Source organism: Bombina bombina, chromosome 2 (genome assembly GCF_027579735.1).
Source record: "Bombina bombina isolate aBomBom1 chromosome 2, aBomBom1.pri, whole genome shotgun sequence".
NCBI classification, from domain to species: domain Eukaryota; kingdom Metazoa; phylum Chordata; class Amphibia; order Anura; family Bombinatoridae; genus Bombina; species Bombina bombina.
Window position 1 is genome coordinate 431,688,965 of NC_069500.1, and position 17,234 is coordinate 431,706,198.

Below are 17,234 nucleotides of genomic sequence, written 5' to 3' on the forward strand. Positions count from 1 at the left end.
GGTCAAAAGCCAGGAAATTCCAGAATGCAAGGTAAGGAAACAGGATAAGTGTTCAGTCTCTGTGAATCAGCCAGCAGAATAACTCAGCAATGAGTGAGAGGGCTGTCCAGGCTTTGAACCCTGCAAGGGCCAGGAATGCCCCCATTGCTCAGGTAACGCAGGTGCAGCAGTCACCTGAGCACCTATGGAAGACAAAAGTGTAGCCACAGAAACTCCAACTGTCTGTCAGGAGCCAGGAACGTGTCATTCATGTCAGCTGCGCCTGCGCGGACATCCTTGAATTTGTGCGACCGCACCCACCGATCTCCCGATCAGTGCCCAAGTAAAAGGGTACCCCTGGTGCCATTGTAGAGGTTTACTTGTCAATAAGGCTAAAGCAGTGCAAATTGTAACTAAGTCTGTAGCATAAGTCCTATGTTTGACAGGAAACATAATTTGACAGTAAGGAGGTTTCTCTTTCTCTACTTTCTAAATCATAAAAATATCTTCACATTGATAGTATTCTGAACACTGTCCTTTTTTAAATTGGTGTATACTTATTTACATGTATTTTTTGTCACTCTACATTGAGTGACTTTTCACTCTTCTTAAATTTCGTTTTTTCGTGTGGTTTTTTTTGCTAGAGCAGGATGGGCATGATGCTGGAAGGTAGGAGTCAGATATTTTTCAGTTTGTATAGTTTCTACCACCCAAAGATAACAGGACATATATATTCTTCAGTAGGATAATCATAATGTGCTATTACTCTAAAACTATAACTGGTAAGGGAACAAAAAATGCAATTTCCAACATGATGGATAATATTTTATTTAATATAATCTTAATATTTAACTGATCCAAATCTGGTGAACAGAACTACCAACAGAAATTTAAAATGCACATAAAAGGATTATACAATATAGGGATATAAAAGATGTTGCAAGCTTATTTTCTTTTACTTAAGGTTATAAAAAATTGTAGTATGATGTTTGAAAAATATACAGAATGTATATTAAATTGATTATGGCAGGTTATATAACTATACAGTAATAAATAATAAAAATATAAGATGGATGACTCTCTGCTGTAGTGTGGTTGTTTTCCTACAATCATAGATGCGAGCCAGCTCACCTTGCTGATATTTTGTAACACAAGATATCCAATTACAAATAAAGGAGATTTCCAGCAGCACCTAGTAGGATGCCCTTCAATACATTTAGTTACATAGCATTCCTGAACTTTTGGTAAGTAATAAACACACTTAGTTCCAGAATCCACTGGTAAAAATGTTAGTATAAATCTAGTAATTGTGGTCTTTATGCTCCTTTGGTTTGTATTATATCTTTAAAAAGAAATAGCACATCAGCTCCGGAGATTTGTGCAGATGTCTGAATTGCAGAAATCCAAAATACCTGCAAACAAGAGAGATGTTTCATTAAATGTAAAGAGCCCTAATAGTCATTTGATTACATTCACTGATAACTGTTTGTTTATAGATAAGTACCCATCCTCCTGTTAAAAGAATCTTGTAAATCAGCTGAATAGACTTACTGCTATTGCATTGTCCATTTGTTGATTATGCAAATCTGCTGTATTTACTGGTCCTTTCATATATTGTATCACTGATTCAGGCATATATGTCCCCTTAAAGCTGCAGATAACAGATTTAGGTTTCTGCTCAACTCAAGTAGTTTTGGCATCCCTTCTAATAAATATGGTAGAATTGCATAATACATAAAGTACACAATAAAAGGACGATGCAATCACACTTACTCTAAATTTTAAATTATCAGTAGACTTTTTTCTGAGAAGTTTCAAAAAATTGCTTCTATTTTTATGCCCACTGTACCATGTGACAGCCATCAGCCAATTACAGACTCATATATACATGAACACTGTAACTCTTTTACATGCTCAGTAGGAACTGATGTCTCAGAAAGTGTGCATACAAAAAGACTGAGCACAAATTGATAATGGGAGTAAATTAGAAATTTAAAAAAAATGATATGCTCTGAAATATGAAACCTTAATTTTGATTTTAGAGTCCCTTAGATTCCCAGCTACAATGTAACAGGGAGAGTTTTATTAGAGTATAATAAGTAAACACACAAGAAGCTATATGAAAGGCTTTTTATAGGTGTTCCCCATAGCTACACAAAAGCATAAAAAAGTAAAATATGGTGACTAATTAATGTAATATTGATGATGACCACCTAATGTGAGACCTGTTTTCTACTCTATTTACTCTTCCTTCTTTCTACTGCCTGAAGACTTCCTCCTTTACGGAAATGGCAGTGACTTTTCCATGGTGGCCACTGCCAGAAAAAAAGTAACAATTCTATGTGTGTAAAACATCACTGAGTGTAGTCATCTTCATAAGGTAAACTCCATATCTGTAAAGCTTCGAAGTGCCCTTTACAAAAAATTACCTCCAATTTAGGGTTAATATTTTAGAATTCCCCACCTGGCATTTGATTGTGATTATACTTTCCTCAGTGCAATAGCCCCTAAGTGCTCCCTCCCAGTAAAGATACTACTGATTGTTTATGTTAAATGGGTTGGCTTTCTAATTGAATTAATGTAAGTTCATTTGGTAGCTTCTTTATTGTAAATCAATATTAGTAGTACAGGATCTCAATGGACTTTTTTCTTCTTTCAACCTTATCTACTATGGGCTAGATTACAAGTGGATAGGTAGTTTGCACTCGCGTTCAAGCATTAAATCTGCTAAAAGTAATTTTTTGTGAGATTTGCGCTTGTATTACGAGTTGAAAGCAAAAAGTTTGCGCTCTCACATTTGCAAATTTGCAGTAACAAATAGATTTTGAGAAGTCGCGAACGCAAAATCGCATTTCCCCCATAGAGCCAAAATACCCACAAACATGATCACAGTTATTTAAAACTGCAACATAAGAAGATAAAATTGCATATTTCATAATCCGATGTAAAGAGATATTTAAATATACAGTATATTGGATGGATTTTTGCACAAATATATATTTATACCTATATACATGATTATATATAGGTATAGATATATACAGATATATGTAAGAATATATAAAAAGAAAGAAGCGCCGCTCAACCTAGGAACGAACAATAGCATAATAGCTTGTTCTATGGCTTATTACCACCCAAGAAGCAGCCTCTTTTTGCTCAACATGTGCCTTTCACAGAGAAGAACTTTCCTGAAGCATATCAGTCTGATCCTGACTTCACAGTACAGTCCAGCCCCGAAATACCAGGCAATCCCTCTCTGAACGAGAGAAACAGCAGAACCCCAGACGTACGTTTCGGCCTATTGTGGGCCTCGTCAATGAGGTGCAGCCATATCCCTCTAGGCACACTGAGCAACGGGTCTACGTCTGGATTCCCGCATCACACTTAGGGAGACTTCCCTAAGTGTCATAATTTGCATAAATAAAAAGAGAGAAGCGCTCAACCTAGGAACAAACAATAGCATAATACTTGTTCTATGGCTAATTACCACCTAAGAAGCAGCCTCTTTTTGCTCAACATGTGCCTCAAAGTTCTTCTCTGTGAAAGGCACATATTGAGCAAAAAGAGGCTGCTTCTTGGGTGGTAACTAGCCATAGAACAAGTTATTATGCTATTGTTCATTCCCAGGTTGTGCGCTTCTCTCTTTTTATATATGTAGCAATATATTCATGGGATGGATCAATAAACATATTACCCTATGTGAAAAAGATTGGAATGTGAAATATTTACAGTAAATATACAGTATAACACTTTATTAAATATGATTATTGCATAAATATGATTTTCCATTTTTCACCTACTTGATTGCAACAATGTGCTGTATTTGACTGCGGCTCTTTTAACCGCTCTCAAGGTCTGTTAGAGGTAAATTCTTATTAGCTTGAAAACGTCTTGAAAAAGGCTTGTGAGAGGCCGAAACGCATTGACCATGCATCTGGTAAGCCTTATTTCTACATCTATATCTACTTTAAGTATACTACACTATATTGATTCTCTTTCACAGATAAATTCAGCTGGGAGCAGATCTTCACTGATAAATCCAGCTAGGAGCAGACCGTCCACTAAAATCTCTGGATTTCCACCTGTGGTCACAGCACTAACTCTGCAGCACCCAGCTGCACTAATCTCGCAACACCCAATTGAACCTTGAGAATAATTTTTCATTCACTAACTTTCATCACTTAGACTTATATTGCACCTACAAATGTATTTATCCTAACTTCAACACATTTTTTCATCTTTTTTTCATCAATGGCATCTTTTGGCAATTTTTGCTAAAAAAAATCAATTGTTTTTTACATTTTTGTATTTTTATCCTTTGTTGAAGGATTCTCCTCCCCCCCCCCCCCCCACACACACTATTTTGCAATATTTTTTGAGCTTTCAGTCACATCCCCTTTTTTCTCCTACACCATCACTAATGAGGGATCATCTATAACATAACTATATTGGACTCTACCTAAGTATACACTTGGAAATTCTACATCATATTTTCACTGAACCTGGGATTACAAATTACACTCAACTGATAGGAACAATTTGTGACTTCTCACTACACCACAGCCAAGACCCCGCTGGGCGCTTAGTGCCCCATTTGTGTACCAAGGTGGTGTAGTACTGCTTTAGTGGCACTTTCTTTAGTGGTACTTTTTCCATATATATATATATATAGCTTTTATTCGCATATTATTATCAAGATTGTCTAATGTCACATCTTACCAGTCTTCTTGTATGTTGATAAACATGGATCCATGTTAATGTACTATTTGAATATTCCACATAGGTACCTTTGCATATTGCCTATTATTTATTGTTTTAAACTTTTGTTTGAATTATTGTTTTAATTGTTTTAACTGTCAACATTTATTGTCATTAATAAATACACGTGTACTCCCTATTCACATCCTAGCCCACTTCTAGTTGAGGCGCTCAGGCTACATCCATATATTTTTAGAGTTCCTTATTGACAGCTAGAGGTCAAGACAGCCGGAGCATATAGGATTACACAGGCGCTAGGTATATATTCCATAGATTCTTATTAGCGACAGATACAGGGAAAGTTAGTATATTGAAGGTGTAAGTGAGATAAGTAGAGCGCTGGAAACAGTGATTCCAAACACCTCACAGTAAATAAGTCCTTCAGACTAATTTTGTGTTATACAAAAAAGAGGGGTGGGGCGTGAGGGCGCTAGTGAAAGCTTAAGAAATCTAAATGGTGAATATTTAACACAGTATGTGTCTATGTATTCAGTGTCTGCTCAAATAATTGCTTTAAATATATAAAACTAAAATTTCAGTGTTTGTTTATATAAATGCTGTGTAATAGTTTGTGTATTTTATAACGTTTTAGGATATATTATGACCATATATCATAATTTATAATAATTTAAATAAAGTGCACTGTGTGACAAATTTTCTGCAACCAAAAATTCTTTGATTTTTAATATACACTGCTATATAGAATCAATATTTCTCTTGAAAATTTCATACGTTTTAAACTTGGTTTAAACTTACAAATTCTAAGTATACCGATGTTCAAATATATATCTTCATTCAAATACTATATAGGTATTTCTCTTTTGTACAAATATATGCCAAAAGAACAACAAAAGAGGAGATTAAATGTTAATAAAAGTTATTTATTATAACAATATAAAAATCGAATTAAATAAAAGGGACGTCTCCCCAAAATTAAAAAATTAAAATAAAAACAGTATCTGTTAGCAGTAGATTCTGAATTCCTAATAATTTCTGCAACTCTATATAAACAAGGGAGTCTTTGCAATCAGGTTTCTAAGGATTTCCCATTGCCGTATTTTCTTAACAGAAATGTTTCTTATTATGGCAATTTAAAGTTGTACAAAGTCAGTAAGGTTTTGCAGTATGCAGTCCCAGACTTAGCGGTTCAAAGTGAGGTTAGATGAATATTGTGATACTTAGCGTATGAGTTACCTTCTCCCTTACAGCCGGTTTATTCACTGCTGTTTTCCTCGATGCGACTGTAAACTCAGACCCGCCGCATGTAGTCGGCGTCTGACGTCACTGTCTGGTCTTTTATCTTCTGAATCCGTTATTAAGTAACAGTTTGGCTCTTTAATTTTTCAGAGCCTCTGTGTTTCAAAAAATCCTGCACTTAGTGTTGTACACGCAGGAAAGAGATGCTTGAAAGATGTTATGTAGTAGTTGTTGGTAGTAAAAATAACCCGGGTTATACTGTCATAACACTTTTTCGATTGCTTAATTCAAAAGCTTGTAGAAAAGTCACTTAGTACCACTGAGGGTCACAGGAATCACTGGAAGCCACCAAGGGTCACAAGGGTCGACGCGTTTCGCTCTTATTCAGAGCTTTATCAAGATACTTGTGAGTCCTGAGTGTAGATATTTATAGCTGGTGCCAGACTTTGATTGGTTATTGCTTCAATAGATTAAAGGTGGAATTTTTTTGCTCGCATTCTGTTAAGGTGGAATATTTGAAAAACTCATACTTGTATCACAATGAATAGTTGAACTCCCTTGTTTTACTATTACAGTGCTATTTTTGCTAGTAATGCTTAAATTATAAAGTGGATATAAAATAAAATATATGTTGCAAGGTAAAATATCATGAATTAAAATTAAACTTCAGATACATCAATTTATAATTATAAAATTAATCGGCCTATCCAATAGGTATTGCTCTAAAACCTAGGTAAAATATTACACATTCCATATTTTGGAGACTTTGCTGGGCCTAACAATAAAAATTAACTATATAATATAAAAATCCATAATTCATTATAAAAAGGTGAATATATATTATATACAATGTCTACTAATAATGTAGATTAATGTGAATTAAAGTATTGTTGGGGGGTGGTTTATGGTATTATTCCAATAGAAAGGGGGAAAGATCTAATTCAGAATTCAGGCCTCTGGGGTATAGTGTGTCATATTTATATATTAATTCTGCTTCCTTGATTAATAATTTCTTTTCAAGATTTCCTCCTCTCCAATGTTTATGTACTTTTTTTAATCCCCAGTATAACAGGTCTTTGTTGTTCCCTTTATGGACTGTTTTAAAATGTTTGTAAAGATGTGTATCATCGATCCCATTTTTTATGTTATTTAGGTGTTCTCTGATTCTGTCCTTTACCATTCTTTTTGTTTCACCTAGATAGAAAAGGTTGCAAGAACATTTCAGGATGTATATTACATTTTTCGTTGTGCACCTTATTGTATCTTTAATTGTGAAAGGTTTCTCTATTTTATTGATTTTAATATTATTTAACTTTTTACTGTGTTTGCAGGCTTTACAGGAATAGCATGGAAAGAACCCTGCAATTCCTTTTCCATTCAGATCTTTTTGTTTCAGATATGTCTTTTTAGGTGGTTTGAACTCACTGGGAGCTAGTAAATTCTTCAGATTAGTAGCTTTTCTGAATATAAAATTTGGTGTTTCAGAGATCTTATCTCCCAAGATGTCATCTTCCTTAATAAGGTGCCAGTGTTTTTTTACTATTCTTTTTATTATATTATGATCATCATGATAATCAGTAATAAATGGTGTTTTTATTTTATCTTCAGGATTATTTTGTTTTTCTTTGTATGTTAATAGATTATCTCTTTCTGTATTCCTAGCTCTCTCTTCAGCTTTTTTAGTAGTTTCTCTATTATACCCTCTAGATAAAAATCTATCTGTTAATAATTTGGATTGATTTTCAAAGTCTGTAGTTCTAGAACAATTTTTTTTTATTCTTAAGTATTGGCCTGTTGGAATACTTTTTTTCCAAGTTTCTAGATGACAACTTTTGGAGTGTATGTAGTTATTTGAGTCGGTTTTTTTAAAATGTGTTCTAGTTTCTATTATTTCATCTATAACCATAATTTCCAAATCTAAAAATGTTATCGAACTTTTACTCCAGTTAGACGTAAATTTTATACCTAAATTATTGGTGTTCATGTTGTTATACATTTTAGTTAAATCTTGTTCTGTTCCTTCCCAAATAATAAGCAGGTCGTCTATATACCTCTTGTAGAGCACAAGGTTTGCGCCATAGCTATTATCTCTGAAAAAATCATTTTCCCAGGAACCCATGAAGAGGTTGGCATAGCTAGGCGCAAACCTTGTGCCCATAGCCGTACCTTCTGTTTGTAAGAAAAAATTTTGATTGAAGGAAAAATAATTATTTTCTAGAATGTATCTAATGCTTTTTAGAATAAAGGTTCTTTGTTGGTCTGTCATATTGGAATCTGATTTTAAGAAGGAATCAACTGCTTGTATGCCTTTGGAGTGATTAATAATAGTATACAATGAAGTGACATCGAAAGTGGCTAAAATCATATTATTTTTCCATTTAATGTTTTTTAATAAATTAAGGACCTGAGTTGAGTCTTTGAGATAAGATTTTAGCTCTTTTACGTGTTTTTGCAAAAAGGTGTCTACATATTTTGATAAATTTGCTGATGGGGAGTCGATACCAGAGATGATTGGTCTGCCGGGGGGGTTAACTAAACATTTGTGAATTTTTGGCAGAAAGTAAAATATTGGGATCCTAGGGAATTTTGGAGTTAAAAATTCTAGTTCTTTATTGTTAAGTATACCTGATGTTTTACCTTCTAATAATAGTTTATTGAGGTTTTTGTTGAATTTTTCTGTTGGATCTAGTTCTAATTTTATATAGGTTTTGTTATCGTTAAGAAGCCTATGTGCTTCTTTTAGATATTGTGTTGTGTCCATTAGGACAATCCCCCCACCCTTGTCCGCCGATTTTATTGTAATCTCTGTGTTATTTTGTAGATTCTCCATTACTTTTTTCTCTTTTAGACTCATATTGTATTTTTTTATTTTTGGTAGATTGCATTTTTGAATGTCTTTACAAACTAGTCTTTCAAAGGTTTCCAAATAATTACCTTTTTCATGAATCGGGTTAAATTTTGATTTTATCTTAAGATTAGTATGTTGAATACCATCTTGTTTCAAATCTAATTGCTTTTCTATGGGGTTTTTTAAAAAGAATCTTTTAATAGTTAGGTTTCTAACGAATTTTTTTGCATGGATATGAGAATTGAATTTGTTCATCCGTGTTGTTGGAGCGAAAGATAAGCCCAAACTTAGGACCCTTTCTTCTTCTTTATTCAAAATTTTACTACTTAAATTAAAAATACCCTGATTTTTGTTTATTTCAGCCTTTTTGCTTCGTTTTGACCTTCCTCTTCCTCTCTTTCCTCTAGGCTTCTTTTCTTTCTTGTATTTTGTTCTGTCTCTCGTCTGTTTAACTCCCTTGAGGTGCCCTCCTTTAGAGGGCTCCTCTCTAAAAAAACTGGTTCATTATTAGATTGATTATCTTTTATTGATTTGGCATTCCCAAGGGATTCATAACGATTATATGTTGGTGTCTCCCAGTATTGTTCTTGTTTGGAACTGTTCCTTCTATTTGTGTTTCTGGGATATTCCCAATTGTTGTGTCTATTTTGATTTTCCCTGTATGGGTGTTGCCTAAAGGTATTATGTTGAAATTCAGAATAGAAGTGTTCTCTATTTTGGTATCTTGGGAATCTTGGTCTATCAGCTTGCCAATTTCTTTCATAGAATCTATCATGTTCATAGTTGTTATTATAAGAATAATGGTTTCTTCTATTTTCTTGATCACTTCTTCTATTATTATATGAATGAAATGTTCTGATGGGTTTAGTTTGTTTGTATTCATGTTTATATTCATTCCTTTGTTCTTTATTGTGTGTGTGTTCTGATTCAATTTTATTAATATTTTCATTGGTTTTTGGGTTGTTATCATTGATGTCCCTTTCCATCTTATTCCATTTAGTTCTAAGAAGGTCTTTATTGAGATTGGATAGTTTTTCAATTATTATTTTTTGTTTTTCTTTATATTCATTACTGCTTTTTTTATCTTTCAATTTTTCTTTAATTTCTAAAATGTTTTGTTCAATCTCTACCAGTGTTTCTTTTCTTGATCTTTTTAGAATGTCAATAAGGGTATTAGAAGCTTTCTTTAATGTGTCTGTCCACTCAGCTTGTAGTGTATCAGTTAATTGAAATGTACAATTTTTACTTAGTTTTAAACCTCTTGGTATGATGTTTTTCGCTGTATATTTATTTAAAAAAGTGAGTTCCATTTTTTGTTTTAATTCTTTGGTCATATATATTTCTAATTTTTGCATTAAGTCCGAAATTTTATCAGATGAATTATAGTTCATAGGTGGACTATTATTGTCATTCATTTCAAGGAATATTTGATCTCTAAAGTCAAATAGATCTTCCATATTAAAAATAAAATTAATAATAAGTGTGTGTCCTGCTGCTACTACTTTGTGAAGGAAAGGAGATTCAAGGTGTAAGTGAGATAAGTAGAGCGCTGGAAACAGTGATTCCAAACACCTCACAGTAAATAAGTCCTTCAGACTAATTTTGTGTTATACAAAAAAGAGGGGTGGGGCGTGAGGGCGCTAGTGAAAGCTTAAGAAATCTAAATGGTGAATATTTAACACAGTATGTGTCTATGTATTCAGTGTCTGCTCAAATAATTGCTTTAAATATATAAAACTAAAATTTCAGTGTTTGTTTATATAAATGCTGTGTAATAGTTTGTGTATTTTATAACGTTTTAGGATATATTATGACCATATATCATAATTTATAATAATTTAAATAAAGTGCACTGTGTGACAAATTTTCTGCAACCAAAAATTCTTTGATTTTTAATATACACTGCTATATAGAATCAATATTTCTCTTGAAAATTTCATACGTTTTAAACTTGGTTTAAACTTACAAATTCTAAGTATACCGATGTTCAAATATATATCTTCATTCAAATACTATATAGGTATTTCTCTTTTGTACAAATATATGCCAAAAGAACAACAAAAGAGGAGATTAAATGTTAATAAAAGTTATTTATTATAACAATATAAAAATCGAATTAAATAAAAGGGACGTCTCCCCAAAATTAAAAAATTAAAATAAAAACAGTATCTGTTAGCAGTAGATTCTGAATTCCTAATAATTTCTGCAACTCTATATAAACAAGGGAGTCTTTGCAATCAGGTTTCTAAGGATTTCCCATTGCCGTATTTTCTTAACAGAAATGTTTCTTATTATGGCAATTTAAAGTTGTACAAAGTCAGTAAGGTTTTGCAGTATGCAGTCCCAGACTTAGCGGTTCAAAGTGAGGTTAGATGAATATTGTGATACTTAGCGTATGAGTTACCTTCTCCCTTACAGCCGGTTTATTCACTGCTGTTTTCCTCGATGCGACTGTAAACTCAGACCCGCCGCATGTAGTCGGCGTCTGACGTCACTGTCTGGTCTTTTATCTTCTGAATCCGTTATTAAGTAACAGTTTGGCTCTTTAATTTTTCAGAGCCTCTGTGTTTCAAAAAATCCTGCACTTAGTGTTGTACACGCAGGAAAGAGATGCTTGAAAGATGTTATGTAGTAGTTGTTGGTAGTAAAAATAACCCGGGTTATACTGTCATAACACTTTTTCGATTGCTTAATTCAAAAGCTTGTAGAAAAGTCACTTAGTACCACTGAGGGTCACAGGAATCACTGGAAGCCACCAAGGGTCACAAGGGTCGACGCGTTTCGCTCTTATTCAGAGCTTTATCAAGATACTTGTGAGTCCTGAGTGTAGATATTTATAGCTGGTGCCAGACTTTGATTGGTTATTGCTTCAATAGATTAAAGGTGGAATTTTTTTGCTCGCATTCTGTTAAGGTGGAATATTTGAAAAACTCATACTTGTATCACAATGAATAGTTGAACTCCCTTGTTTTACTATTACAGTGCTATTTTTGCTAGTAATGCTTAAATTATAAAGTGGATATAAAATAAAATATATGTTGCAAGGTAAAATATCATGAATTAAAATTAAACTTCAGATACATCAATTTATAATTATAAAATTAATCGGCCTATCCAATAGGTATTGCTCTAAAACCTAGGTAAAATATTACACATTCCATATTTTGGAGACTTTGCTGGGCCTAACAATAAAAATTAACTATATAATATAAAAATCCATAATTCATTATAAAAAGGTGAATATATATTATATACAATGTCTACTAATAATGTAGATTAATGTGAATTAAAGTATTGTTGGGGGGTGGTTTATGGTATTATTCCAATAGAAAGGGGGAAAGATCTAATTCAGAATTCAGGCCTCTGGGGTATAGTGTGTCATATTTATATATTAATTCTGCTTCCTTGATTAATAATTTCTTTTCAAGATTTCCTCCTCTCCAATGTTTATGTACTTTTTTTAATCCCCAGTATAACAGGTCTTTGTTGTTCCCTTTATGGACTGTTTTAAAATGTTTGTAAAGATGTGTATCATCGATCCCATTTTTTATGTTATTTAGGTGTTCTCTGATTCTGTCCTTTACCATTCTTTTTGTTTCACCTAGATAGAAAAGGTTGCAAGAACATTTCAGGATGTATATTACATTTTTCGTTGTGCACCTTATTGTATCTTTAATTGTGAAAGGTTTCTCTATTTTATTGATTTTAATATTATTTAACTTTTTACTGTGTTTGCAGGCTTTACAGGAATAGCATGGAAAGAACCCTGCAATTCCTTTTCCATTCAGATCTTTTTGTTTCAGATATGTCTTTTTAGGTGGTTTGAACTCACTGGGAGCTAGTAAATTCTTCAGATTAGTAGCTTTTCTGAATATAAAATTTGGTGTTTCAGAGATCTTATCTCCCAAGATGTCGTCTTCCTTAATAAGGTGCCAGTGTTTTTTTACTATTCTTTTTATTATATTATGATCATCATGATAATCAGTAATAAATGGTGTTTTTATTTTATCTTCAGGATTATTTTGTTTTTCTTTGTATGTTAATAGATTATCTCTTTCTGTATTCCTAGCTCTCTCTTCAGCTTTTTTAGTAGTTTCTCTATTATACCCTCTAGATAAAAATCTATCTGTTAATAATTTGGATTGATTTTCAAAGTCTGTAGTTCTAGAACAATTTTTTTTTATTCTTAAGTATTGGCCTGTTGGAATACTTTTTTTCCAAGTTTCTAGATGACAACTTTTGGAGTGTATGTAGTTATTTGAGTCGGTTTTTTTAAAATGTGTTCTAGTTTCTATTATTTCATCTATAACCATAATTTCCAAATCTAAAAATGTTATCGAACTTTTACTCCAGTTAGACGTAAATTTTATACCTAAATTATTGGTGTTCATGTTGTTATACATTTTAGTTAAATCTTGTTCTGTTCCTTCCCAAATAATAAGCAGGTCGTCTATATACCTCTTGTAGAGCACAAGGTTTGCGCCATAGCTATTATCTCTGAAAAAATCATTTTCCCAGGAACCCATGAAGAGGTTGGCATAGCTAGGCGCAAACCTTGTGCCCATAGCCGTACCTTCTGTTTGTAAGAAAAAATTTTGATTGAAGGAAAAATAATTATTTTCTAGAATGTATCTAATGCTTTTTAGAATAAAGGTTCTTTGTTGGTCTGTCATATTGGAATCTGATTTTAAGAAGGAATCAACTGCTTGTATGCCTTTGGAGTGATTAATAATAGTATACAATGAAGTGACATCGAAAGTGGCTAAAATCATATTATTTTTCCATTTAATGTTTTTTAATAAATTAAGGACCTGAGTTGAGTCTTTGAGATAAGATTTTAGCTCTTTTACGTGTTTTTGCAAAAAGGTGTCTACATATTTTGATAAATTTGCTGATGGGGAGTCGATACCAGAGATGATTGGTCTGCCGGGGGGGTTAACTAAACATTTGTGAATTTTTGGCAGAAAGTAAAATATTGGGATCCTAGGGAATTTTGGAGTTAAAAATTCTAGTTCTTTATTGTTAAGTATACCTGATGTTTTACCTTCTAATAATAGTTTATTGAGGTTTTTGTTGAATTTTTCTGTTGGATCTAGTTCTAATTTTATATAGGTTTTGTTATCGTTAAGAAGCCTATGTGCTTCTTTTAGATATTGTGTTGTGTCCATTAGGACAATCCCCCCACCCTTGTCCGCCGATTTTATTGTAATCTCTGTGTTATTTTGTAGATTCTCCATTACTTTTTTCTCTTTTAGACTCATATTGTATTTTTTTATTTTTGGTAGATTGCATTTTTGAATGTCTTTACAAACTAGTCTTTCAAAGGTTTCCAAATAATTACCTTTTTCATGAATCGGGTTAAATTTTGATTTTATCTTAAGATTAGTATGTTGAATACCATCTTGTTTCAAATCTAATTGCTTTTCTATGGGGTTTTTTAAAAAGAATCTTTTAATAGTTAGGTTTCTAACGAATTTTTTTGCATGGATATGAGAATTGAATTTGTTCATCCGTGTTGTTGGAGCGAAAGATAAGCCCAAACTTAGGACCCTTTCTTCTTCTTTATTCAAAATTTTACTACTTAAATTAAAAATACCCTGATTTTTGTTTATTTCAGCCTTTTTGCTTCGTTTTGACCTTCCTCTTCCTCTCTTTCCTCTAGGCTTCTTTTCTTTCTTGTATTTTGTTCTGTCTCTCGTCTGTTTAACTCCCTTGAGGTGCCCTCCTTTAGAGGGCTCCTCTCTAAAAAAACTGGTTCATTATTAGATTGATTATCTTTTATTGATTTGGCATTCCCAAGGGATTCATAACGATTATATGTTGGTGTCTCCCAGTATTGTTCTTGTTTGGAACTGTTCCTTCTATTTGTGTTTCTGGGATATTCCCAATTGTTGTGTCTATTTTGATTTTCCCTGTATGGGTGTTGCCTAAAGGTATTATGTTGAAATTCAGAATAGAAGTGTTCTCTATTTTGGTATCTTGGGAATCTTGGTCTATCAGCTTGCCAATTTCTTTCATAGAATCTATCATGTTCATAGTTGTTATTATAAGAATAATGGTTTCTTCTATTTTCTTGATCACTTCTTCTATTATTATATGAATGAAATGTTCTGATGGGTTTAGTTTGTTTGTATTCATGTTTATATTCATTCCTTTGTTCTTTATTGTGTGTGTGTTCTGATTCAATTTTATTAATATTTTCATTGGTTTTTGGGTTGTTATCATTGATGTCCCTTTCCATCTTATTCCATTTAGTTCTAAGAAGGTCTTTATTGAGATTGGATAGTTTTTCAATTATTATTTTTTGTTTTTCTTTATATTCATTACTGCTTTTTTTATCTTTCAATTTTTCTTTAATTTCTAAAATGTTTTGTTCAATCTCTACCAGTGTTTCTTTTCTTGATCTTTTTAGAATGTCAATAAGGGTATTAGAAGCTTTCTTTAATGTGTCTGTCCACTCAGCTTGTAGTGTATCAGTTAATTGAAATGTACAATTTTTACTTAGTTTTAAACCTCTTGGTATGATGTTTTTCGCTGTATATTTATTTAAAAAAGTGAGTTCCATTTTTTGTTTTAATTCTTTGGTCATATATATTTCTAATTTTTGCATTAAGTCCGAAATTTTATCAGATGAATTATAGTTCATAGGTGGACTATTATTGTCATTCATTTCAAGGAATATTTGATCTCTAAAGTCAAATAGATCTTCCATATTAAAAATAAAATTAATAATAAGTGTGTGTCCTGCTGCTACTACTTTGTGAAGGAAAGGAGATTCAAGGTGTAAGTGAGATAAGTAGAGCGCTGGAAACAGTGATTCCAAACACCTCACAGTAAATAAGTCCTTCAGACTAATTTTGTGTTATACAAAAAAGAGGGGTGGGGCGTGAGGGCGCTAGTGAAAGCTTAAGAAATCTAAATGGTGAATATTTAACACAGTATGTGTCTATGTATTCAGTGTCTGCTCAAATAATTGCTTTAAATATATAAAACTAAAATTTCAGTGTTTGTTTATATAAATGCTGTGTAATAGTTTGTGTATTTTATAACGTTTTAGGATATATTATGACCATATATCATAATTTATAATAATTTAAATAAAGTGCACTGTGTGACAAATTTTCTGCAACCAAAAATTCTTTGATTTTTAATATACACTGCTATATAGAATCAATATTTCTCTTGAAAATTTCATACGTTTTAAACTTGGTTTAAACTTACAAATTCTAAGTATACCGATGTTCAAATATATATCTTCATTCAAATACTATATAGGTATTTCTCTTTTGTACAAATATATGCCAAAAGAACAACAAAAGAGGAGATTAAATGTTAATAAAAGTTATTTATTATAACAATATAAAAATCGAATTAAATAAAAGGGACGTCTCCCCAAAATTAAAAAATTAAAATAAAAACAGTATCTGTTAGCAGTAGATTCTGAATTCCTAATAATTTCTGCAACTCTATATAAACAAGGGAGTCTTTGCAATCAGGTTTCTAAGGATTTCCCATTGCCGTATTTTCTTAACAGAAATGTTTCTTATTATGGCAATTTAAAGTTGTACAAAGTCAGTAAGGTTTTGCAGTATGCAGTCCCAGACTTAGCGGTTCAAAGTGAGGTTAGATGAATATTGTGATACTTAGCGTATGAGTTACCTTCTCCCTTACAGCCGGTTTATTCACTGCTGTTTTCCTCGATGCGACTGTAAACTCAGACCCGCCACATGTAGTCGGCGTCTGACGTCACTGTCTGGTCTTTTATCTTCTGAATCCGTTATTAAGTAACAGTTTGGCTCTTTAATTTTTCAGAGCCTCTGTGTTTCAAAAAATCCTGCACTTAGTGTTGTACACGCAGGAAAGAGATGCTTGAAAGATGTTATGTAGTAGTTGTTGGTAGTAAAAATAACCCGGGTTATACTGTCATAACACTTTTTCGATTGCTTAATTCAAAAGCTTGTAGAAAAGTCACTTAGTACCACTGAGGGTCACAGGAATCACTGGAAGCCACCAAGGGTCACAAGGGTCGACGCGTTTCGCTCTTATTCAGAGCTTTATCAAGATACTTGTGAGTCCTGAGTGTAGATATTTATAGCTGGTGCCAGACTTTGATTGGTTATTGCTTCAATAGATTAAAGGTGGAATTTTTTTGCTCGCATTCTGTTAAGGTGGAATATTTGAAAAACTCATACTTGTATCACAATGAATAGTTGAACTCCCTTGTTTTACTATTACAGTGCTATTTTTGCTAGTAATGCTTAAATTATAAAGTGGATATAAAATAAAATATATGTTGCAAGGTAAAATATCATGAATTAAAATTAAACTTCAGATACATCAATTTATAATTATAAAATTAATCGGCCTATCCAATAGGTATTGCTCTAAAACCTAGGTAAAATATTACACATTCCATATTTTGGAGACTTTGCTGGGCCTAACAATAAAAATT

General features: G+C 32.5%; 1 protein-coding gene across 1 annotated transcript in view; it reads right to left on the bottom strand.

Annotated features, from left to right (window-relative positions):
- Positions 1-791: 791 nt before the first annotated feature.
- Positions 792-17,234, bottom strand: part of LOC128648997 (saxiphilin) — a 248,969-nt gene continuing 232,526 nt past the window's right edge. The window contains exon 18 of the mRNA XM_053702006.1: positions 792-1,391. Coding sequence (XP_053557981.1) covers positions 1,342-1,391 — 50 coding nt within the window. The 3' untranslated portion in view covers positions 792-1,341. The remainder of the gene's footprint in view (positions 1,392-17,234) is intronic.